This window comes from Rana temporaria, chromosome 12, assembly GCF_905171775.1.
Source record: "Rana temporaria chromosome 12, aRanTem1.1, whole genome shotgun sequence".
Lineage (NCBI taxonomy): Eukaryota > Metazoa > Chordata > Amphibia > Anura > Ranidae > Rana > Rana temporaria.
In genome coordinates, this window is record NC_053500.1 from 84568946 (window position 1) to 84594753 (window position 25808).

General features: G+C 47.4%; 1 protein-coding gene across 5 annotated transcripts in view; it reads right to left on the reverse strand.

The window, feature by feature from the left end:
• The window catches only part of CDK12 (cyclin dependent kinase 12), a 425890-nt gene extending 417284 nt beyond the window's left edge, over positions 1–8606 (reverse strand). For all 5 annotated transcript variants that reach the window (XM_040331634.1, XM_040331633.1, XM_040331632.1 and 2 more), the window contains exon 1: positions 6533–8606. In XM_040331634.1, coding sequence (XP_040187568.1) covers positions 6533–7536 — 1004 coding nt within the window. In that variant the 5' untranslated portion in view covers positions 7537–8606. The remainder of the gene's footprint in view (positions 1–6532) is intronic.
• Between the last annotated feature and the right edge of the window lie 17202 nt (positions 8607–25808).

Consider the following 25808-nt stretch of genomic DNA (forward strand, 5'->3'; position numbering starts at 1 on the left):
AACGGGTAATCAGGCAGGGAGCAAAGCAAGGTCAACAAGCCAGAGTCAGGATTGGAGCAGGAAGCAAGGTCAGGAAGCCGGGTCATACACTTAGAACAGAATGCTTTAACAGCAACAGGAGCTCAGGGAACAGATGCAGATAAAGCCGCGAGCATCCCCACAGTGTCTTTTATAGGCTGCTGGGCGCCAAAGGCTGTTTAGGTGCGTGCAAGGTACGTAGTTGACGCATGCACGCAGGTGCGCGCACCGGCTGCATAGCTGCGTGCAAGGTCCGTGGTTGGCGCATGCGCGTAGGCACGCGCCAAGGGGAGCGAACAGTACGTCCCTGACAGATTCGTTCCACAACCATTTACTCATAGGTCCTTCAGTTTATAGTCCATATATAAATATTATAGTAATGTGATAGGTTGTGTAACCATAAAATGTCCATCCACAAATTGAAGCCTCCACAAGGGGATTAGAAGTCAAATCCAGCAGGAGCTACAGAGTGTGGAAGAGAAGAGAGGCGCCTCTAATGCCGCGTACACACGATCGGAATTTCCGACGGCCTAAAATCCCATAGAATTTTTAGTCGGAATTCCGTTCAAGCTGTCTTGCATACCAAATTCCGACCGTCCAAAACGCAGTGACGTAAAACACTACGACGAGCCGAGAAAAATTAATGCTTCCGAGCATGCGTCGACTTGATTCTGAGCATGCGTGGGTTTTTCCTCCATCGGAGTTGTACACAGACGATAGGAATTTCCTATCGTGTTTTTTTTTCCATCGGAAAAAAATAAAACATGTTCTATTTATAAACAAGGATGAAAAAAAAGTCCAATAGGGCCCACACGCGATCGGAATTTATGATGAAAATACTTTTTTCATCAGAAATTCCAATTGAAGACATTTAATGAGGGTAGAACATTTAGCGGCTCGCATGGTTGATGATTGAAGGGGGCACATCTGGGTATGGGGGCATCCGGGGTAGGGCTGTCCACGTAGACCGCCCTCCTCACCGCAGGCTCTCACCGCTATCAGTCTGCAATCGTGACTGGAAAGACTACCCTGTAGTATAGCGATCTGAAAACGAGGCTTGAACCGCTCGTGGAAGGGACGACATCAATGGCGGTGGGGAGAGTGGTCTATGTGGACAGCTTTATCCTGGATCCCTGCATGCTTGGATGTGCCTATTTCTAGTCGTCAACCATGTGAGTTGCTGAGTTGTACCTTCATTAGATGTAACCATATTGCTATACTTGGGGGCGCCTCTCTTCTCTTTTATACTCAGTTGTGACATGACGCCACTCTTATATCAAGACATCACTTTTATATCAGGTCAAACTAGATTAAAAAAATGTGCTCGTCTTGCAAAACGCTCTCAAACCAAGTTACTCTCAAACCAAGGTTTTACTGTACAAGCTACCTTGTGGACATACAGGGCTTTCACTACCTAATACCCAGGGACAATTAAGAATTAAAGGATTGGGCCACCACAGTTTTTTTACTGTCTCCACCAGCTCATCCCCCGCAGTTATTACCTTATGTATCACTTGACACTCCCTCTTAGTGGAGGTTCACCCTGAAAGGGGAATTCTGGCATTGCATCCAGCGTGCTGGCGACATGTAGAGTGTGCTGGTGTTTTATTCTTTTTCTCTGTACGTGCCGTTTGGTTGTTGTTTTCGCCCAGGCTTCCGGGTTCTGATTCCCGCGGGACTGGCCGTTCCTGTTGGGGGCTTGGCTGGTTGGCGTCTGGTGGGGGTCTTCCCATGGCGCGTGGAGCGCATCGCCGGTTTTCCGTAGATGGCCGACATGCGAGTACGGCTGACTGCGCAGGCGCCATATAGAGCCGACTCGCAGGTCGGCTGTTTGCGGAGAACTGGTGGGGTGCTTTGTGCGCCGTGGGAGGATTTTCACCAGGCGTCGGTCAGCTGGGCTTTCGGTGAGGGCGCCCGGTCTCGCGGGAGTCGGGGCCTGGGTGAAGGTGGCAGTTGAACGGTGTGTACGGAGAAAAAAAAGTGCCAGCGTGCTTTGCATGTCGTTGGTGTGCTGGATGTGGTGTTGGAGTTTTTTTTTAGGGTGAACCCCCGCTTTAAGGCCCATACACACGGTCGGACTTTTTGCCAACAAACTTCAAAAACAGCAAGTTTTCAAATTAGTCCGATCGTGTGTACTCTCCATCGGACAAACTTTTTCAGGTTTCATCAGACAAAAAGTTTGGTCTGCAAACGGACAAACTTTACGTCAACAAGAGTCCGATGGTGCCTAGTCCGACCGTGTGTACAGCAAGCAATCGGACTTTTGTACAAAGTACAAACGCGCATTCTCAGAAGCAAAGACCAGCCGGAAGCGTTCTGTCTGGTAAAACTAGCGTTCGTATTTGAAAGAGCACATTCGTGACGCGGCAAGTTCTGAAATCAAGAAAAGCAGCGCACATTCTCTTCTTCTTTATAATGTGATAATACTAAAAGCTGCTTTGCTGGTGATACTGACGGAGTAAAAACAAATGTCTTTACTTTAGATTTGTGTATTTTGGTTATATGAATCAAACATATTTCTATATTTTTTGTGGGTCAAGTTAGCACAACCCCATTGCGCAACATGTCTGCTTGACGAACGGATGTTCAGAAACAAACAAAATTGCACGAAACTGAAAATCGCGAATGCACACAGACGAAACCTCTACTAATTCTCCATTTGCAGAAGGAGGCCAAATGGTGACGCCGGAGAATTGAACTTCCTCTTTTAAACTCTCGTGAGTACGTTGAAACGTCACTACGTTCGCATTTGTTGCCGAAAATGTCAGAGCGTGTGTATGCTATGGGTGTGACTGGACAACTCCCTTCGGACAAAAATCCAAGGGAAAGTTTGTTTGATGTCCGACCGTGTGTACGAGGCTTTAGAATAGATTATAAGCTCTAATGAGCAGGGCCCTCTGATTCCTCCTGTACCGAATTGTATTGTAACTATAATGTCTGCCTTAATTTCATAAAGCACTGCACAAACTGTTGGCGCTATATAAATCCTGTATAATAACAATAATCATTAAAAAAAAAAAAAAAAATCCTTTCAAAGTACACCGATTACCCAGAGGAGGCTGTTCTTTACTCTTAAGGATTGGTAAGCTGTAATATATTAAAGAAGTAAACCCTCCTAAAAAAAAAAAACACTACAAAAACACCCTGCAAGACAAAGGCATAATAGCTCATTATGTAGTACTTCCCTCCGATCGAAGCCCCTGCAGCGGTCCACGTCTCCTCCTCCGGCATGTCGTCCCTGAGTTGCTACCGGGTATCTCGGTTCCGGCACTGTGATTGGCCGGAGCCGCGATGACGACACGAAGACTGAAGCAACGGCACATAGGTACAGTTTGCTCCAGTGTGCAGGTGCTGATGACTTTAGCACATGCAGAAACGGGGATATCTTCTAAACCAGGGGTTGACAAATTTGCTTGGAATCTAGGAGCCGGCTAAAAAAGTTAGGAGCCAGAAAACGCACCCCTTCCCGACGAGTTTGCGCGCAGAAGCGAACACATACGTGAGCAGCGCCCGCATATGTAAACAGTGTTCAAACCACACGTGAGGTATCGCCGCGATTGGTAGAGCGAGATCAATAATTCTTGCCCTAGACCTCCTCTAACTCAAAACATGCAACCTGTAGATTTTTTTAAAAGTCGCCTATGGAGATTTTAAAGGGTAAAAGTTTGTTGGCATTCCACGAGCGGACGCAATCTTGAAGCGTGACATGTTGGGTATGAATTTACTCGGCGTAACATTATCTTTCATAATATTAAAAAAAAATGGGGATAACTTTACTGTTGTCTTATTTTTTAATTAAAAAAAGTGAATTTTTTCCCCAAAAAAGTGCGCTTGTAAGACCGCTGCGCAAATACGGCGTGACAAAAAGTATTGCAAAGGTCGCCATTTTATTCTCTAGGGTGTTAGGATAAAAAATATATATAATGTTTGGGGATTCCAATTAGAGGGAAGAAGATGGCAGTGAAAATAGTGAAAAATTAAATTAGAATTGCTGTTTAACTTGTAATGCTTAACTTGTAATACCAACGGCCACCACCAGATGGTGCCAGCTCACATCTGGTGGTAATAACTTGTAATACCAACGGCTCACCACCAGATGGCGCCAGCTCACAAAAAAAAAAATGTATTAATTTTTTTTGCCCACCTTCCAAGCCAAGTCGCCAGGACACTATTGCTAGTCGCCATGGCGACCTGGCGCCCGGGATTTGTAGATCCCTATTCTAAACCATGCAGGTCTAGGAGATATCCTGGGTAGCTACAGGTAAGCCTTAATATAGGCTTACATGTAGTATAAAGTTAAAAAAAGGGGGTCCACAACCACTTTAAAGGTTTCTCTTTGGGTATAATAGCAGGTTAAAGTCAACATTAAATTTGTCCATGCAAAAAAATAAAGTTGTGTCAACAGGTTTATATTCACTTCAAAAAAGTTTTGCATTTCTGCAAGTCCAAGAAGATGCAAAAAACAAAAGAACAAAAGCTGGACAGCCGCACTCCAAATTTTCTTTAAAAGAGATGTCTTTATTTTCAACTGTGCATACAGTCACTGCAAGCCCACAAAAATCAGTATGGCCAACGTTTCGCACTGGCGTCAGTGCCTAGCCATGACTAAGCACTGACGCTAGTGCGAAACGTTGGTCATACTGATTTTTGTGGGCTTGCAGTGACTGTATGCACAGTTGAAAATAAAGACATCTCTTTTAAAGAAAATTTGGAGTGCGGCTGTCCAGCTTTTGTTCTTTTGTTTTTTGCCATTACCGCATTGCCAGCACCCTGGTGGTTCAACAACCCCTGATCATCACGAGGCTCACCTGGAGCGGTGAGAATTCTGTCTGTAAGAAGATGCAAAACCCGCTTGCAGCAAGTCAAAGCCAGACCAGGAGGTCAAAACCAGGTTAAAAACACACTAATCACTGCATTCTAAAAAGATCTCAGGAGCATTTCAAACTAGGGCTGCAACTAACGATTATTTTCATAATCGATTAATCGGCCGATTATTTTTTCGATTAATCGGATAAAATCATTAAAAAAAGTAATGTGTCATTTTTTCGTTTATTTAACAGTAATAATCAAAAAACTGAGTGTTACACTCAAATGTTAAACGTTTTTAAATCTGCCATTAACATTACACAACTTTGCAGCAGTACTATTCCACCGGGGAATAACAATGATGGGGCACTATTCCTCCCGGGAACACCAATGCTGGGGCACTATTCCTCCCGGGAACACCAATGCTGGGGCACTATTCCTCCCAGAAACACCAATGCTGGGGCACTATTCCTCCCAGAAACACCAATGCTGGGGCACTATGCCTCCCAGAAACACCAATGCTGGGGCACTATTCCTCCCAGAAACACCAATGCTGGGGCACTATTCCTCCCAGAAACACCAATGCTGGGGCACTATTCCTCCCGGGAACACCAATGCTGGGGCACTATTCCTCCCGGGAACACCAATGATGGGGCACTATTCCTCCCAGAAACACCAAATGATGGGGCACTATTCCTCCCAGAAACACCAAATGATGGGGCACTATTCCTCCCAGAAACACCAAATGATGGGGCACTATTCCTCCCGGGAACACCAATGCTGGGGCACTAATCCTCCCAGAAACACCGAATGATGGGGCACTATTCCTCCCGGAACACCAAATGATGGGGCACTATTCCTCCCGGAACACTAATGATGGGAGTTAGGAGGATGGGGAATTGTTATAGGAATGCTTGTACTGTTACTGTGCGAGTGTATGCAACTAAACTAGACAGGTAGGTTTTTCTACCTTTCACAGACAGTGCAGCTTGGCTCTCCTCACCGCTGCTTCTAGCCTCTGTTCCCTCGAGGCAGCAGCAGGCGGGGCTGAGATCAGTGGGGAGCTGACGTCAGAGGAGAGGCGTGGACATGCGGCGCGGACGTGCCTCGTAATACGGCGGCACCTTGTACACATACGAGGCACGTCGGCGCTGCATGTCCTGTGTAATACGGCGGCGTTCTTGGGACAGGAGGATTTTTTGAATGGGCGGACGGACAAAAGGTGCGGACCAACTAATCGATAATGAAAATCGTTGACGATTTTCATTATCGAATATTATCGATAATATCGATTAATCGTTTCAGCCCTATTTCAAACTGACAAAAGGTCTTTGTTTCAATGGCAGCACACACAGCTCTAATTTGCCCCACATAAAATCGACATACCTGACAAGAGATATAACAGTGCTCATATGTTGCTGCACAAAAATCTAGTGCATATGGGAGCAGGAAAATGGCCCATAGAACCAGGTAAGCCCCAAGTTTTAATTTGCAGATCACAAAGTCCTCCTTTTTCTTCTTACCATAGAAAATTGGAGTGAAAAGAAGCATTATAGTGAACCTGTTTCTTTTCCTGCACGGACAAAACACAGGCTTATTTTAAGTATACACTATAAAAATATATATATTAAAACGGTGGAAATAATATAAATCTAAAAGTCAAATAAAAAAAAAAAATATATATATATATATATATATATATATATACCTGGGTACTGGACTCCGACTCACTGAGCGCTTGGAAACAAAAGGACTACTGGAGCGTCTACGCCCATAGGGGCTTGGAGAGCGACCACTGTAGGAGCCACTTCCCCTCTCATAGCTTGAGGATCTCCTTCTGTATGGACTCAGTGAGCGCTGCCTCCGGCTGTATGGGCTGGGGGAGCGAGCATTGCTCTGGTATGCAGAAGGTTCTTTGTAGCTTGGACTTTCAAGATTTTTCTTGTAAGCCTCAATATAGTTGGAAGAAACATGTGAACTTCCATCATAGTCCAGCCCACCCGAGGCATCAGAATAGCTATCTTCTTGTCTTGGACTGTTCCCATACTTCCTTCGTGGACTACGTCCTTTTCTTTTAGGACTGTCTGATGTTTTATAACGTTTGGAGGAATCTCTTTTGCGGTGGCTTTTGCTGCGGTCCTTGTGACCAGACTTAAGCTCCCTCTCCCGCCGTGATTTTTCCCTATGCACTTTAGCTGTCCGAACCTCCTTGTTGCTACTTCTTGAACTGCGATTATGATCCTCTTGCTCCTCGGCCACCCTTTTGGTTGCGCTGGATGTCCTGTCTTTGGAACTTTGTAATTTGTTCACAACCACTTCCTGACTTTTTTCTGGTTTACGCTCTTTTTCCAACTGCTTGCTTTTAATAATTTCCTTGATCCGTTTATGCTGATGTCGATGCTTCGATCTATGTACCTTATCACTTCTTTCAGCCCCCCTACGCTCATCATTTTCTCGTTTCTCTGTTTTGGTTGGAACATCATCAGAGAAACTATCAGAGTCTGAGCTTATGTCATCATATTCCACAAGCTTTAGTGTGTTTGTTGCCACTGGCTCAGATGTAAGAGGAGAATCTCTGAGATGCTTGGCCTTATGCCGCTTGTGTTTAGAACTGGGCCTCAGCCGGTCTTTATTATTGCTGCTGCCACTGCTCTGTGGCATGTTAGACGTAGATCCTCCGCTGTTGTTCCCATGCCGCGCTGGGTTTGGCATTCCTTTGCGGAGAACAAAAAAGGGAAAAGGGGGAGGGGAGGGGTATTCCCCACAAAAAAAAAAAAAAAAAAAAAAAGAAGGATCTGGGAAAAATCTTGTGCCAATTATTACAAAATATAAAAATTACGGGCAAAAAAAAAAAAAAAATTGTTTCTCACCCTGGTTTTTCTAACATCTACAAAAATGTCCGACTCCTCTGACAGAGGTAGTATAGTGCCACCGTAGATAAAAGGGAACTATACTAGCCTCCCTCCATATAAATCTGTGTAACGGCAGAACTTTTCTTCTTAAAAACAGCTGCAATATATATTTTAATTTAACCGATCTGAGTGGCTCTTTACCAAATTTGCGTGCTGTGACTTGAATAAGTGACAATGCTTTACCAACAGTTCCAAAGCATATATACTTATCCCCTTCTCTTCTGACCCCACTGAGCCTTTAAATATCCAATGAGGTGCCACAGAACTGTAACTTAGATGTCAGTATCAGGAAGCTCTAATGTCCAGTGTTCAGCTCCCCAGGTACAGACTGGCGATGAGGAGTAGGTGCACAATCACTGGTGGTAATAAAGGGGGGCTGTGTCCTTTCTCCAGCTTTCTTCATATACAGAATGATGTTGCAGGAGAAATATCCATACAATGAGTAGGCGCAGACTCTTCTCCAAGCTCTGCTGATGGACATGAAGGAGGCTTCAGCTGAATGAAAGGCAACGATGTGGCCCTCACACAGAGGAACGGTCTCTACACAACATACCACTGTAGCCAATGGCCGCTGGTGCCCCCTCCTCGTGCCAGGCGAACTTGGTCTCTCCCCTGACACACACAGTATGACTTCAGGCCTCTCCTGTCCTGTCAGCACGGGGCGGCCTTTCCTTCCTCACTGCTGGGCTACCGCACTCTTCCTCCCTCCAGGCTCCGTTCGCTCACCACCTCATTCAGCTGTTCCGAGTGCAGGTTCCCGTCACCCGGAACGAACTTAAGGGGGGAAATAATACGGTTCCACCGCGATATGCGGCCGCCTTGCGTTACCACAGGCAGCAGGATACTCGTCCAAATCTCGCGAGTGTTGGTTTTCCCACAGGTAGCGGCCGTCTCTCTAAATCTCGCGAGGCTTGGCCGCTAACTGGAAATATCTCGAGACTTGAGGACCACGCGCAACTGATAGACTTGAGTTTCACTAGCATGTAGTCAATTCTCGCGTGCCCTGTGGGCCTTCTGTGGTGGCTCTTGCGAGATTTCCATTTTTTTTTTTTTGGGGGGACATTTTTTTTTCACTTCGTCACTCAGCTTTATTGAACCATTTTCAGAATTTCAAGGAGAGTGTTCTTGTGCTTTTATTGCACGTGATAGCTGCAAATGGGTGTGCGAATAGATGTGTAAGGGCAGCGTTGGCAGAATTTAGTTTCTTTGACTGGTAGACTGAAAGAAACATTCTTAGTGGGCCTGTGCTTTTCACAAACCACATGTACATAAAAAAACATACCTCTCAATTTTTTTTGCGATGGGAACTAGGGACGCCTATTAACAAAAGTAGTTAGGCATAGGACACCCCCCCCGCCACGCCCCCTTAAAGGAGAATTATACCAAAAAAAATTGTCGCTATTTTTTTGTTTATAGCGCAAAAAGTAAAAACCGCAGAGGTGATCAAATGCCACTAAACGAAAGCTCTATTTGTGGGGAAAAAATTACATCCATTTTATTTGGGTAAGGCATTCACTCAATTGTAAGTTAAAATAGCGCAGTGCCGTAGCACAAAAAATGGCCTGACTATTAAAGTGGTTGTAAACCCACTTTGCAAAAAATAATTTAACACCTGCAAGACAAAGACATAATGAGCTAGTAGGCGTAGCGTACTAGCTCATTATGTAATACTCACCTGGGATCGAAGCCCCCGCTGCGGTTCTCAACACAGCATCGGCCGGCGACATGTCATCATGGAGTTACATCCGGGTACCGCGGCTCTGGCGCTGTGATTGGCCAGAGCCACAATGATGTCACTCCCGCCAGTAACGGCACAGTCACTGAAATAAACGGCACGTGCGTGCCATTGCTTCAGTGCGCATGTGCCGATTACATTGGCACATTTAAATACAGGGGATATCTCCTAAACCGTTTAGGTTTAGGAGATATCCAGGGTAGCTACAGGTAAGCCTTATTATAGGCTTATCTTTAGCAAAAAGGGTTTACAACCACTTTAACGGGGTAAAACCTTCCAGGGCTGAAGTGGTTAATAAGCGGACCTTCAGTAATTTTTTTGAACTTTCCATCTATTAAATCTTCTGCCCTTGTTGTTTTAACTTTGGATAGTAAAAAAATTTTTTTTCCTGCCCGTAAATACCTTTTACAGGGGGCGTGGCTTAGCGCATGGCGGAGTAAGACGCTTCTTTGAGAGCTCCCGCACACACCGCCTGATGAACGGCAACACCAGCTCCTACACACCCAGAAAAAGGTCGGTGATGGGCAGAAAGGGAGGGGGAGAGACTCACCACATCCCCGATCCGGGCAGGGACGGCGACATAGACCGTTTCTTTCAGAAACTCCGGCCGGAGCAGCGCGGCACCCTCCCGTCCAAGATGGCGGCGGCCCGATCCTCAGGGACACACGCGGCCTCTCATTGCTCCTCATCCCAGAAATCCTCCTCGGCAATGAAAACCAGGCAGAGGGCCAGCTCTCCCCCAGAGTCGGACGCCGGCTCGGTCCGTTCGGCCTGTCACTCCCCTGGCTCAAACCGCTCCTATGCAGGCTCAGACCTTGAGGCCTACATCAAGGCCTTGCCGACTAGGCATGATTTTGAGGCCTGCGTTCAGAGGATGGAGCACTCCTACAAACAGGAGATATCCGAGCTACGCAGGGATGTCACAGATAGGCTGGAGGAGGTAGAACACAGCGTGGAGGAGACTGTTTCCACGCTGCAAGCTCATGAAGCCATATTAAACGAACATACTGCCCAGATCCAGCAGCTCATGCTCTCCCAAGATGAACAGGAGAATAGGGCCAGACGCAACAATATACGCGTCCGAGGCCTCCCTGAAACGATTGAAACCAAAGACCTGGCCCCTGTGGTTATTGGCATATTTAATGACCTGCTCCAAAAGGACAAAGAGGATCCAATAGAGCTTGACCGGATCCACAGGGCCCTGGGGCCCAAGAATCCCAATCCGGACTACCCCAGAGATGTGATCTGCAGAGTTCATTTCTATGCTGTTAAAGACGCCATCATGCAGGCTGCTCGCACGCAGGAATCCATTCACTTTAATGAAGTCCGCATTCACCTCCTGCCCGATGTCTCTAAATTGACTCTGGACCTTCGCAGGTCCCTGAAACTCCTTACTGAAGCACTGCAAGCCAAACAAATCAGGTACCGGTGGGGATTCCCCTTTCAACTTTCGGCCTCTCATGACGGGAAGTCGGCCATCTTCCGCACGTTGGGTGATCTCCCCAAGTTCTTGGGGACCTTTGAGTTACCCCAGATACTCCTGCCGGACTGGCCACTACGAGCTGCTACTCCAGGATTCCAACTCTCCTCCGGATGGCGGAGGCAGGCCAAGAAGCCCAGACGTTCCAGGTCGGAGGCCCCTTTACCACCTGCTGATTGAGTGGACAGAGCCCTCTCCTTGTCTCTTTCTTTTTTTTTTCCCCTATATAGGTTTTGGACTGCTGAACTGTTTCCCGGTTGAATCCTTGGGTCGAGTTTGGTTGGAGCACTGCACTATTGACTGTTCCTGACATGTTCCTCAGCGGTGATTTCCTACTGTCTAGATCCTGAATTATCTAAATGTTCCCTGTTAATTTCCCCATTTTTGTTCTGCTCTCTCCCTCCCGGGTATAGTCTAGGTCCCAATGACTAGGGGAGCTTCCCATGCCCTCCCCCTCTTCTCCCCCCTCCCCATGACCTTGAATATGCTTTTTTTTTATATATATATATATATATATATATATATATATATACCCAGGTTATTTTTGGTGTGTGTATTAGTACTGATCGGAACCCCTCGGGCTGCATAGATCTCAGGGTACATGCAGGGGGTTCACCCCCCCTAGCGTCGATATGTGGTACAATCTCCTCTGCCACCTGGAGGGGTCCCGGACTATTCACTTTGTCGTCATTGTTTATTGTATTGTTTATTCCTGTTTTTACGGTGTGTGCAGGCATCTCGCTGTCCAATGACCGTGTTCCCCCACTTAGGTTATTCAGCTGCCATTGTGGTACTAGCTGGAATGTTGCTAGCAACAACATTCGTGCGGCCCTTGTGGCCACGTTGTTTCTTTTCTTCTTTCCTTGTCTCTTCACCTTTTCTTTCTTTTTTACCCTTCTTCTTTGGGACTAGGGTTGCCACCTGTCCGGGATTCACCCGGACAGTCCGGTTTTTACATCCTCTGCCCGGGTTTCTGACTGCCTGTCACCCGGACACCAGCCATCTGGGCACCCTCAAAAAGGTCTTATAACACCCCCATACAAATGTAATCAGAATTCAGGATCCATAACCTGTATCAGAATGTGACCTATCTTTACATATATGTAACTGTTTGGGTTGGAAACAGCCCTAATTACAAGGGACTTGTTTCTCTCTGTGGAGGGATACAGAACCTCCTGGCCGCATAAGCCGATGCTCTGCTTCTAGTCCCGGCTACTGGAGCCCTGCCAGGACTCTTCACTGTTTACAGAGAGAGCTGTGAGTGAGTGGGCGAGAAGAGGAAGGAGCTGCATGGTGTGTGAGGGGACAGCAGGACAGAGAGGGGAGGAGAGAAGCTAGCTGCACATTACCAAACTATTCATCTAAGTATTCATCTTACAGTATGTTGTCAAGTGTATTTATGTCTGTTTGTGTATCTGAGTGCATGTATGTATCTCAGTGTGTGTGTGTATATATGTGTGTGTATGTATATAATTGAGCACATGTACAATATATATATAGTCTGTATGCATGTACCTGAGTGTGTGTATAGGTATGTATGCATGTTTCTTAGTATATATATCTTAGTGTTTCTTTACAGCATGTGTATATGCATGTATCTGAGTGTGTGTATATATATATATATATATATATATATATATATATATATATATATGTGCATGTACTGTATGTAATTGAGCATATATATATATATCTGAGTGTGTATGTATATATCTCAGTATCTGTATGTATTTAAGTGTGTATGCATGTTATTAACTGAACATATTTCTATATCTATGTAATTTACTATATACCAGACCTAAAATTTTCCACTTGCCTACTCGCATTTTGCGAGTGGAAAATTAGGTCTGGCGAGGAGCTGGCTGCCTGGGAGTGGGGGGTCGAGCACCGCTGGCGATCGGGGTTAATCGCGAGCCGTTCTCGCAGTGATCGTCCCGATGGCATAAAGAAAGAGGAGAGCTGTAGGATCGCAGAGCGGTAAAGCCCGCTCTTACAACTTGCATTGAAATTTCCTCCGCTCTGCCCACAGCCCCGCCTCCTCCTGACCCCGCACCTGTGATAGACAGAATGCGAGTCCAATGCTGAGATGTGTTTATCACCAGTGTTGTAAGTATTTAAATAAACGCCGTTACGTAACGATTGCCCTTCAAGGGGTAACTAGTAATCTACCTGATTACTATTACCCCATCGGCAACGCCGTTGCCATTACATTGGCGGCGTTACCGAGTTACTATGAGCGCGCACGGTGGGGCCGTCCGGGCAGACTCTCATTCTGTCAGGGGCAGGGCGGGATGGAGCTGGCCTGTGATTGGGTCACAGGCCAGGTCTTGGTCATGTGTCGACGTTGTGACACACTGACGCGACGCGTGACGCTGGCGCATGCACGCGCCTGAAGCCTTCCCCGCAGCAGCAGTGTATAGTGTGATGGGTCGGGACGGGAGGGAGTGAGTCTGGCTCACCTCCCCACTGTCACCTCAGCCGCCGACATGGCAACATCTCCCAGTCCCCCGGCCGTCGCGGAGGCTCCACTCCACTCCACCACCAACGGTCCGGACTTCGGGGACACTCACCGTGCCAGCAGCAGTGCACCGACCGACCGTGGGCCGTGGCCCTGCGCAGGTGAGGAGGCGAGCGGCATCGGATTGGGAATGGGGGGACCGTGGGGGGGACAGATGACGTGACACTCCACCGGACCGCTCCACATGCCCAGGCAGGCCCAGTATCATCACACTCCAGTGCCCAGCAATACTGTACAATATAGATTCAGTGTGCAGTGTGCACTGAATCTATATTGTACAGTATTGCTGCCTGGGCAGGTGGAGTGTGATGATAATGATGATGATATTAATGTACACATGACAGTATTGCATTTGCTGGGCCTGCCATATACTGTACACTATTATAGTGTACAGTACAGTATATGGCAGGCCCAGCAAATGCAATACTGTGTACATTAATATCATCATCATCATCATCATCACACTCCACCTGCCCAGGCGGCAGCAATACTGTACAATATAGATTCAGTGTGCAGTGTGAGTGACACTTCTGCAGTGCACACTGAATCTATATTGTACAGTATTGCTGCCTGGGCAGGTGGAGTGTGATGATGATGATGATGATATTAATAATTGTACACAGTATTGCATTTGCTGGGCCTGCCATATACTGTACTGTACACTATACTGTATAACTGCACTACAAAATTCCTTTACAAATAATGCATATTTTAAAATGTTATTAGTAATAACTTATTAGTAATAACATTTTAAAATATGCATTATTTGTAAAGGAATTTTGGAGTGCAGTTATACAGTATAGTGTACAGTACAGTATATGGCAGGCCCAGCAAATGCAATACTGTGTACAATTATTAATATCATCATCATCACACTCCACCTGCCCTGCAATACTGTACAATATAGATTCAGTGTGCACTGCAGAAGTGTCACTCACACTGCACACTGAATCTATATTGTACAGTATTGCTGCCGCCTGGGCAGGTGGAGTGTGATGATGATATTAATAATTGTACACAGTACGAAATGTTCTAAAATACTGTATATAATGTTTTTATTCTTCAATAAGTTAATATAAACATCTTTGATATTAAAGATGTTATATAACGTACTTGCATTGTAGAAAATCAAAAATAAAATTCTCAGTTACTTTTCCGAGTAACTAGTTACTTTGCCTAAAAAGTAACCGAGTCGCTAATTCACTTACTTTTTCGGTCAAGTAACTTGAAATTGTAACTAGTTACTTTTTAAAAAGAAGATGAACAACACTGTTTATCACAGGCGCAGGGTCAGGAGGAGGCGGAGCTGTCGGCAGAGCGGAGGAAATTTCAGCTCTCCTCTTTATGCCGGGGCGATCAGAATATCAGAGAAATACAATAGAAGTGCAGCCACCAATCAGCAGCCCCCCTGGTACTTGTAGTCCCCCGTGTGTATAGCTGTATGTCTCCTCCCTGCAGAGCGGTGTCACCCTCCTCTCCCAGTGTCACCCTCCTCTCCCAGTGTCACCGTCCTCTCCCAGTGTCACCCTACTCTCCAAGTGTCACCCTCCTCTCCCAGTGTCACCCTCCTCTCCCAGTGTCACCGTCCTCTTCCAGTGTCACCCTCCTCTCCCAGTGTCACCCTCCTCTCCCAGTGTCACCGTCCTCTCCCAGTGTCACCGTCCATTCCCAGTGTCACCCTCCTCTCCCAGTGTCACCCTCCTCTCCCAGTGTCACCGTCCTCTCCCAGTGTCACCCTACACTCCCAGTGTCACCGTCATCTCCCAGTGTCACCCTCCTCTCCAAATGTCACCCTCCTCTCCCAGTGTCACCCTACACTCCCAGTGTCACCGTCCTCTCCCAGTGTCACCGTCCTCTCCCAGTGTCACCGTCCTCTCCCAGTGTCACCCTCCTGTCCCAGTGTCACCCTCCTCTCCCAGTGTCACCCTCCTTTCCCAGTGTCACCGTCCTCTCCCAGTGTCACCCTCCTCTCCCAGTGTCACCATCCTCTCCCAGTGTCACCGTCCTCTCCCAGTGTCACCCTCCCCTCCCTCTAATCGCCTCCTCTAAGAAGGATCAGCCGGTATGAATGGTCAGACTGTCAGATGCAGAGCAGGTTGTGTCTCTGAGGCCGGGTACACATGGACAAACATGTATGGTGAAAGCGGTCCGTCGGACCGTTTTCACCATACATGTCTGCCAGAGGGCTTCTGTACGATGGTTGTACACACCATCGTACAGAAGTCCGCGCGTAAACAATACGCGGGGCGTGTCCGCGGTGTCGCCGCGTCGATGACGCGGTGTCGCCGCGACAATGACGCGGCGACGTGGGCGGCCCGCCTTTAAAATGCTTCCACGCATGCGTCGAAGTCATTCGACGCATGCGAGGGACGGCGGGCGCCTGGACATGTACGGTAGGTCTGTACTGACGACCGTACATGTCCGAGCGGGCAGAATTCCAGCGGACTGTTTTAAAACAAGTCCAGGAATATTTGTCTGCTGGGAAAAGGCCCGGCGGGCAAATGTTTGCTGGAATTCGGCCCGCTCGCGCCCACACACGACCAAACATGTCTGCTGAAACTGGCCTGCGGGCCAGTTTCAGCAGACATGTTTGGTCGTGAGTATGGGGCCTGACACTCAGGACTCAGAGAGGAGCGCCCCCCGGAGTCTTCCCCCATACATGGGATGTGGAGGGTGAGTTCTGCAGGAAAGCTGCACTTTGTTCAGTCTGGGAAGGATTTGTCTAATTTTCTTAGGCTTGGCCTCATTATTACCCACCATAAACACACACAAGGGTCCCATTCATCGGGGAATCCACTCAGGGGGTCCTCACTGACCTGGTATAATGGGGGAGTCCGCAATGGGGGCACGGTGAGTCCGCAATGGGGGCACGGTGAGTTCGCAATGGGGGAACGGTGAGTCCGCAATGGGGGCACAGTGAGTTCGCAATGGTGGGGACGGTGAGGCTGCAATGGTGGGGACGGTGAGGCTGCAATGGTGGGGACGGTGAGGCTGCAATGGTGGGCATGGTGAGGCTGCAATGGTGGGCACGGTGAGGCTGCAATGGTGGACACAGTGAGGCTACAATGGTGGGTATGCATATTTGTGACACTATTTCTTGTGGCACAGCAATCAAAGCCTATTTTATGATTTATTAAACCATACTCCTTTAAGCCCATTCACTGTTCTCTGTAATAGGGCCAGCACCAGTGTTCACTGTGACGTGCTGGGCATGCCACATTACTGCTCAAGTTTGGGTTCCCAAAGGTGCCCCAGGTCTTGTATAGTTCTAGCAACACCCCTGTATTATACCCAGGCCCACCAACCCCATAAGGTAAGCAATACTCCACTCCTGGGCTGATTTAACCTAACATTTAAAAAGACTGTTTTGCAAAGTATTCATTGATTTTTTTTTTTAGAAGAATTGTCCATCTCACTACACCCCCTGTCCACTCACACTCCAAGGTCTTTAACAATCCTATCGTCTATAGTGTATACTAAAAAAAAAAAAAAAAAAAATGCTGTGCGCCAGTAAAGTGTTCGGGTTTGGCTTGAAGAAAAGGTGGCAACCTTATTTGGGACTCTTGCCCGACCCTGTCCCCCCCTCCCCCCCCCCCCAACCCCTGGAGCCGGTGTGCTCGTCCCTCCCTGACGTCCTCATACTTCCCTCACTGCTCTTCCTATGGCTATATCTACCATCCTAAAGGTTTCCTCCCTGAATTGCAGGTGCCTCAATGTGCCTGAGAAGAGGAGGCAGATCTTATACCATTTTCACAAACTACGTACCCAGATTCTCCTTCTCCAAGAAACCCATTTCAGATCTGACTCACTCCCGAAACTGACATGTAAGCATTACTCCACCTGGTTCCATAGCACCAACCCTTTGGCTAAGTCTAAGGGGGTCTCTATAGCTTTTCATTCTTCATTCATGCCAGATGTTCTTGATACCTATGTGGATCCTTCTGAGAGATATATATTTGTTAAACTGTCATATAAAAACGTGATTTATACTGTCATTAACGTTTACTCTCCTAACCAGGACCAGCTGCAGTTCTTTCTCCTCCGTGACCTCGCGCCTGAGGAAATTTAGCACGACCAACATGATCCTGGGTGGTGACTTCAATGCGGCCCTGATTCCCCATGTCGATACATCAACTGGTAAGTCCTCGCTGTCCTTAGCTGCCCTGACCAAGCTGCGCTCCCTCTTTTCTGACCTCTCCCTGACTGACGCATGGAGGGTCTTGCACCCCTCAGCCAGGGACTACACATATTACTCCCCTGCACACGCTTCGTACAACAGACTGGATTACATCCTCGTCTCACAGTCCCTACTTGATCTTTCCCCAACGGCCTCTATTGGCATCACATTGTGGTCGGATCATGCCCCCATTCACCTATCCCTAGGGAGGATCCCTTCCTCCAAGCCCAGGTCATTTTGGAGACTCAATGACAACTTGCTGTCGGATTTGGCCTGTACTGCTGATAATATTCAAGCTATTGCCCACTTTAATGCAGACCACGCCCATGACAAGACCAATCCCCTGACAAAATGGGAAGCCTTAAAATGCGTCCTTCGGGGCAAACTCATCCAACATGGGTCCTGGCTCAAGAAAGCCTGTACGGTCGACATAGCTCGCGTTCTGGACACCATCACTTCTCTAGAGGATTCCCACAAGCGTTCCCCGGATGCTGCCAAATTGGTGGATCTGGCTAACGCTCGGAGGGACCTCTTACAAATCTTTGCCGACCGGGCCCCGGTGGCCAGAGATAAGGGGCGTTTTACACACTACTCCCAAGCTAATAACTGTGGCAGGCTCTTGGCGAATACACTCAGGGTCAGGCAATCCCTGGGTCAGGCAAGAAAACATATTCCCTTCGTTGTCTCTCCCTGTAAGGAGAAATTACAGAATAATACGGCTATTGCTGAAGAGTTCCGGCGATTTTACTCGGATCTCTACAATCTCCCTCCCCGGGTGCCCGGGTCCCCGACCCAGGGATTTGGGCCCCCAGACGACATTTCTTCTTACATTCAGGAAACCGCTCTCCCACCTATTCCGACTGAGGATGTGGAGGAGCTGGAAGCGCCTCTGACGGAGGCAGACTTCCAACAGGCGATTAAGAAACTTAAAAACGGCAAAAGCCCTGGCCCTGATGGGTTCACCCCCGTTTCTATAAGACATTTGCACCCCAGATAGCTCCCCTCCTAGCAAAGGCATTTAATGCCATTGACGGGACCCTCTCCTCCAACCTCCTGCGTGCCCAAATAGTAGTCATCCCAAAACCTGGTAAAGACCCGTCACACTGCCCCAACTATAGGCCGATCTCCCTTCTAAATGTGGATTTGAAACTATTTACCAAAATTTTGTCGGATCGCCTCTCCCCCCTACTCCCCAAAGTCAGGTGGGCTTTGTCCCGGGCTGGGAGGCCCGGGACAATACCACTAAGACGATACATCTGATTGCATACGCTAAATGTAACCAAATTCCGACCTGCCTTCTCTCTTGCGATGTGGAGAAGGCCTTTGATAGGGTCAGTTGGCCGTTCCTACAGTCCACCCTCGCCCAGTTAGGCTTAGGTCCGAAAATGCTTTCACGCATTATGTCCTTGTATACAAATCTCTCTGCTTCCGTATTGGTCAATGGCGTCACGTCAGAGACGTTTTCGATTAAAAATGGAACCAGGCAAGGGTGTCCCCTCTCCCCCCTCCTTTTTGCTTTAGTCATAGAACATTTGGCACAGGCGCTTAGAGCTAATCCAAGCATACAGGGGATCCAGACCCCCTCGTCCCAATGTAAACTTTCCCTATACGCGGACGATCTTTTGCTGTACATCACACAACCACATACCACCATTCCATCTATACTAGCGGAGATTGCCCGGTTCGGCAACCTGAGTAACTATAAACTAAATTTATCCAAGACGGAAGCGTTAAATGTATCATTGTCGCAACCCGTCCTGACAGCACTTGAGTCTAATTTCTCCTTTCAATGGCGGACTAAATATATCACCTATTTAGGGACAGCCATTCCAGCTAACCTTTCGGAGATATATGCTCTGTACCACGGCCCACTTTTGTCCAGAATTAAACGGCTCACGGAGGATCGCTTGAACCTACCAGTGTCGTGGTTCGGGCGTATGAACATGTTGAAAATGGATAGCTTGCCCAAACTGCTGTATATGTTCCAGGCATTGCCGATAGCCCTCCCTCCTGCCTTCTTTTGGGCACTGCGCTCCATGGCCATATGGTTTGTGTGGAGGGGGAATCGCCCGAGGTTGAAGCACAAACTCCTCTGCTCCCCCACCACTAAGGGCGGTACGGGTCTCCCTGATTTCGAGCTATATCATTCGGCAGTGGTGTTTTCGAGGCTCTTGGAGGCACCTCGATTGAACAGGATTTATCCCTGATAGGGCTGCAACTAACGATTATTTTCATAATCGATTAGTTGGCCTATTATTGTTTTGATTAATCGATTAATCGGATAATAGCCTTAAAAAAAAAATTGCATTTTTACATTTTTTTGGGCCAATTTGTTGTTGGGCAGATTACAAAACACAAATTGCCGCAAAAACACATCACATGCTTTTCTGCAGCTTCTCCATTGAACCAAAAAAAATAAAATGGCACCTTTTGCGTTAAAACGTCCTTGCCCTTTCCAAATACGCAGCAGTTGAAAAAAAATCATGGATACGAACGTATCCCATAGGAAAACATGTAAATGAACTGTAGAGTGTTTCTGCAAAAAACACCAAAAAAGAGGTGTGACCCAGACCTGAGATGTTTAGTAACATAATGGGGGGTTAAAAAAACTAAAATAAGTACAAAAAGAGCAAATAATCGCTACTGTAAGGGGTTCATTTATTTACTGTGGGACAGTGAAAGTGATATGTGACGGTATTGGTATGATATCCCCGTCAAACAGTCCCTTCTTCCCATAACAGAACATCACAGAATCATCCACACATGAGCCAAGGCTGAATGCTGGAACCAGACAGATTTTAATAGTATAATACACAGCTTATATGTAATTTCCAAAACTGTTACAATGACAAATCTCCGCCCCCCTCACACTGGGGCTTCCATACAGATCATGGGCAGACTTTTCGGAGCCGATTCTGAAAACACATTTTCTTTAGATAAGGACATCAGTGGAGTTAATTACTAGGTGTAACAGCCTGACCACAATAAAGCAATCAGAATAATTAACATGAGCCACTTATCTAATCATTGTAAACAGTAAGGCCGGTCTCCTTCACACACACAATAAATCAATTACCATTTGAACTAGGGAGCTGGCTGAGGAAGGGTCATTAACATATCAATCAGCCTGTAACACATGAACCCTTTTTACCTCTAACACACACAATATAACTAAAACAAGCAGGGAGAATTACACTGAAGCATATGCTTCACATGATATTTACAGGAACGATTTGCTTTTTTGTACTATAAAGGGCTAATTTTAGTTTTTTTAACCCCATTATTTTACTGGCCGATTAATCGATTATGAAAATTGTAATCAATTATTTTCATAATCGATTAGTTGCCGATTAATCGATTAGTTGTTTCGGCCCTAATCCCTGATCGACCTTCGGGCCCTCCTTTGGGGCTACGAGAGAACGCATCGATCTCTCACGGAACTATCCCCCCTCACCAGAGACGCCCTGGCGGTTTGGTACCGGCGGAGGGCGGTTTGTGCCTTGATCACTGACCCAAGCATGATGACCCCCTTAATAGATAACCCGGTGCTCCCTGAGGGTAGGCTTGCCCATCTACTCAATGAATATAGAAGGGATTCGTGGCCCACCGCACGACAGTTTGTTAACGTCTCCTTGGGATCCTTCGTAACGAACGAGGCCTCTGCGCTCCCTAGAGTGACCTGGCTGACGCACATCCATTTGACAGCTTACTGTAAACAGCTTCATGACTCAAGACAGGTTCATAGGCCCTTGACAGAATTCGAACAACTTTGCTCACTCCCGGAAATCCCCCGCCACACTCTCTCCCTGATATATAAAATTATATTAGGCCATACGCATAGTTCTCTTCCTAGGTATACCGCAGCTTGGTCAGGGGACCTGGGGAGGGAGATCAGTGAGGCTGACTGGCAGAAGGCTTTCTTCTACACCCATAAATCTTCTATTTCGAGTTATGCTTGGGAAAAGAACTACAAAGTGCTATCGCGGTGGTATAGGATGCCGACCGCCCTCAGGATCATGTTTCCCTCGGCTTCTGACTCATGTTGGAGATGCAACTCTGCCACCGGTACGTATCAACATATTTGGTGGGATTGTGATTTGATTCGCCCTTTCTGGAACCAGGTATTCCAGGTTTATTCAGATCTGTATGATAAGCCCCTCCTTCCCTCACCTTCTATTGCCCTCCTATCCATTCTACCTGGTACCTTCAAGTTCCAGAAACATACCCTCCTCAGGTTCTGTCTCAGTGCGAGCAGACAATTGATATCCAGACATTGGAAGTCACCCTCGCCCCCGTCTCTGGCTGAATGGGTAAATGAGATGATTGGGGTTATGCTTATGGAAGAACTGCAGGCAGAGTCCCTAGATTGTGATTTGATTCGCCCTTTCTGGAACCAGGTATTCCAGGTTTATTCAGATCTGTATGATAAGCCCCTCCTTCCCTCACCTTTTATTGCCCTCCTATCCATTCTACCTGGTACCTTCAAGTTCCAGAAACATACCCTCCTTCAGGTTCTGTCTCAGTGCGAGCAGACAATTGATATCCAGACATTGGAAGTCACCCTCGCCCCCGTCTCTGGCTGAATGGGTAAATGAGATGAATGGGGTTATGCTTATGGAAGAACTGCAGGCAGAGTCCCTAGACAATCATGCCAAATTCTCCTTCATCTGGGGAGTATGGAGGCATTACTCCTCCTCAGACAAGCTCAAAAATAGATTGCCACCCAGCTTGAGTGCTCTGCCACCATTGGCGCCTTAGAGGAACTTAGGAACACCTGATAGATGCACAGCGCGCGGGGCCCGAGCACGCCGTCTCCCTCCCATCCCTTTCCCCTCCTTACTATCCTTCCCTCTGCTTTTTCTTCTACCTGATCTATCCCTCCCCTATCTTTTCTGGTATTACTGTCGTCTTCCACAGACCGACTTAGTCTGGCCAAGAATATCTTCTCCTTTCTTTTCTGCATTCTGTAAGTTCATCAGGCCTGCTACAGACCATGTGAGTCGTATAGACCCGTTGCTTTCTCACCACCATTCGCACCCCGACATAACTAGTCTAACTCCTCACTTCCACCTGGCCTTGGGCGCAGCAGGCTCCCAGAGGAGCGCCCGGGCCGGGGGAAGTCCATGATAGATGCAGAGTACCACGAGGCACGGATGCTTATACAATTATTTCTACTACGTAGCAAAGTTTGTTTATACTGGATTTTATATTGTGGAATGTTTATGCGCATTATTCTGTGGATCGGTTAATGTATTCTTTTACTTCTGTAAAAAAATGTTCTTCTTAATAAAATCTTATTGAACCTAAATGCCTTTTACAGCCCACTTCCCATTTCTTGTCTGGTAAAAAGCCTAGGCTTATGACATCATGCACAGTGCTCTCTCTCACTCTAGTGAGAGTTTGCCAGGAAGGGAGGGGGGAAGAGTCATGAGAGGATCAATGAGAGCTACAGACCTGGAAGTGTGTGTGTGTCTGTGTAAATCCAGGAAATGAACAGGCAGCAGCTGCCCACAGTTAAAATGGCTACACACAGACTCAGTGGAGGGAGATTTCCGCAGCATATTTTGCAAGTACAGAATCACAGTATATATAAAATAATATACAAAGTGGTTGGAGGGAAGCTTCAGAATGGCAAAGATGTTTTTATTACAATTTATGTGAGCAGACTGCAGTTCCTCTACTTCCCACTACTATTTCTTTGTACTGCCTTTAGAAGTTTAACAAATGCGGCAATTTAGAAATTGGATTAAAGGTTTAGCATTGGGAAACACTTTTTGAAAGTGCGACCCGGAGAAGAGAAAATAGACGCAGGGTCGGCATGACTAATGGAGGAACAGGTCTGAGAAGGGTTAAAGAAATAAGTAGTTAGTGGGGTAGGGGCGTAGCCTACCTGATTGGAGTATTAGGGGTCAGATGGTCCGGGTGGAGCCGCAAGGGTTTTGTTTGTGAAAGGACTGATGGGTAATCACTCCAGAAAGTTGTTCAGGTGCCATTGGACAGTCGGCCACACACAGAAAGAACTACTGTTGGCAGTTCAACGAGAGAACGTGCAGTTTCGGCGCAGCCTGTCGTTTCCACCAAGTTATGTTATGCCAGGTGCTTTAAAAAAGGGAAGCACCAATTGGGGGATTCCACTTCAAAAAGGGAGGACCACAGTAAACCTGTCTGCGATGCTGCCGTACCTAAGTAGGTATCCCAGGAGTGTGGCGGCGTTTTTCCTTGCCAATGGTTTTCGAATTCCCTGTTCTTTACCTCTGAATGGGACATCTGTGCCCAAAAATGTAAAATCCACGTTGAAGTTTCCGCAGGTTGTGACTGAGAAATTGGCTAGGGAGGTCGAATTGGGCAGGATGGCCAGCTCCTTCGATCAACCACCCGTACCTTTGTTGCATGTGTCACCTTTGGTGGTGGTCCCAAAAAAAGTGCCCAACAAGTTTAGGCTGATCCATCATTTGTCGTATCCGAATGGAGCTTCGGTGAATGATGCCATTGAGCCTGATTTAACTTCAGTGTCGTATACCTCTTTTGACACGGCGGTCAGTTGGGTTCAGCGGTATGGACGGGGACATTGTTGGCGTAGTCGGGTATTGAATCCTTTTCGTCTGTTGCCAGTTCATCCGGAGAGCCAACCGTTGTTGGGTTGTTTTTGGGGTGGGCAGTTTTTTGTTGACCGTTGTCGTCTCATGGGCTGCTCCATTTCTTGTTCCTATTTTGAGACTTTTAGTACTTTTGTGGAATGAGTGATACGGGAGGAATCGCATGTGCGCTCAGTGCTGCATTACCTTGACGATTTCATTTGTATCGGACCCCCCGAAGTCCACAGTTTGCGCGGTCCTGTTGCATACGTTAGAAGGCATCACACGGCGGTTCGGGATCCCTCTTGCGCCTTAAAAAAAAGGAAGGTCCTTCCACGGAGATTCAATTCTTGGGTATCATCATTGACACGCAGGCGATGGAGTGTCATGGTGTGGGCGGTGCTGGCGCTTGTGAAATGTCCTCTGTAAAGTGGCAGACTGAAGGGGTCAGGACTGGCAGGTAAAGTGATGGTGTCACGTACACATTGTCTTTGTGGTGGGCACAGGGATATGGGGTGGGGTCCCAGCATGTACTCCCCCCTCCTTCATCCTGGGGATGCATTTCTCTGACAGCAGGAGGTGTACACATTGGGGGACATCTGTTGAGGCACTCATGTGACATTGTTTTTTGTGTAATGCGGACAAAATTCCAGGCAAAGGTCTGAAAATGCAACAAAATGTCACTTGCACCATCGGTGGCATTTTTCATTCTGTGGCAGCGCTACTTTAGAGCAGCAGATAGGTGAATATCAGAATAAGGCAGTCTGACCATCTCCTGCCCACAGCCTCTGACCATCTCCTGCCCGCAGCCTCTGACCATCTCCTGCCCGCAGCCTATGACCATCTCCTGCTTACAGCCTCTGACCATCTCCTGTTCTTGTATCCTGTCCGCAGCCTCTGACCATCTCCTGTTCTTGTATCCTGTCCGCAGCCTCTGACCATCTCCTGTTCTTGTATCCTGTCCGCAGCCTCTGACAATCTCCTGTTCTTGTATTTTGTCCGCAGCCTCTGACCATCTCCTGTTCTTGTTTCCTGTCCGCAGTCTCTGACCATCTCCTGTTCTTGTATCCTGTCTGCAGCCTCTGACCATCTCCTGTTCTTGTTTCCTGTCCGCAGGACACCTGAGAGGAGGTCAGTGACAGCGCCGCCAGGCCAGTCTGGGGGAAGGGGGGTTGCTGATGTAAGGGGAGTGAATACAATAATGTAAGGGGCACTGATATAAAGGTTAGCCCCTATATTAGTAACTCCCCTTATCTTAGTGTATTCACTCTTCGGAAGGTGGTCTCTGGTCACCAGAGTGCCCCCCACATCAGAGTTCCTGGCATTCCCCTTTACATCAGAGTCTGCAGGATTGCCCCTTACAGTGCAAGGGTAATGCTGCAGACCCCAATGTAAGTGGGAACTCTGATGTAAAGGCAATGCAGTGAACTCTGATATAAGGTGGTCTCTGGTCACCAGAGCCTCCCCTTACATCAGAGTTCCCCCTTAGATCATGATCTTCAGCGTTCCCCTTTACATAAGAGTTCCCTTTCACTGTAAGGGGGATCCCTGCAGGCTCTGATGTAAGAGGGGAACCCAGTGCTGGCT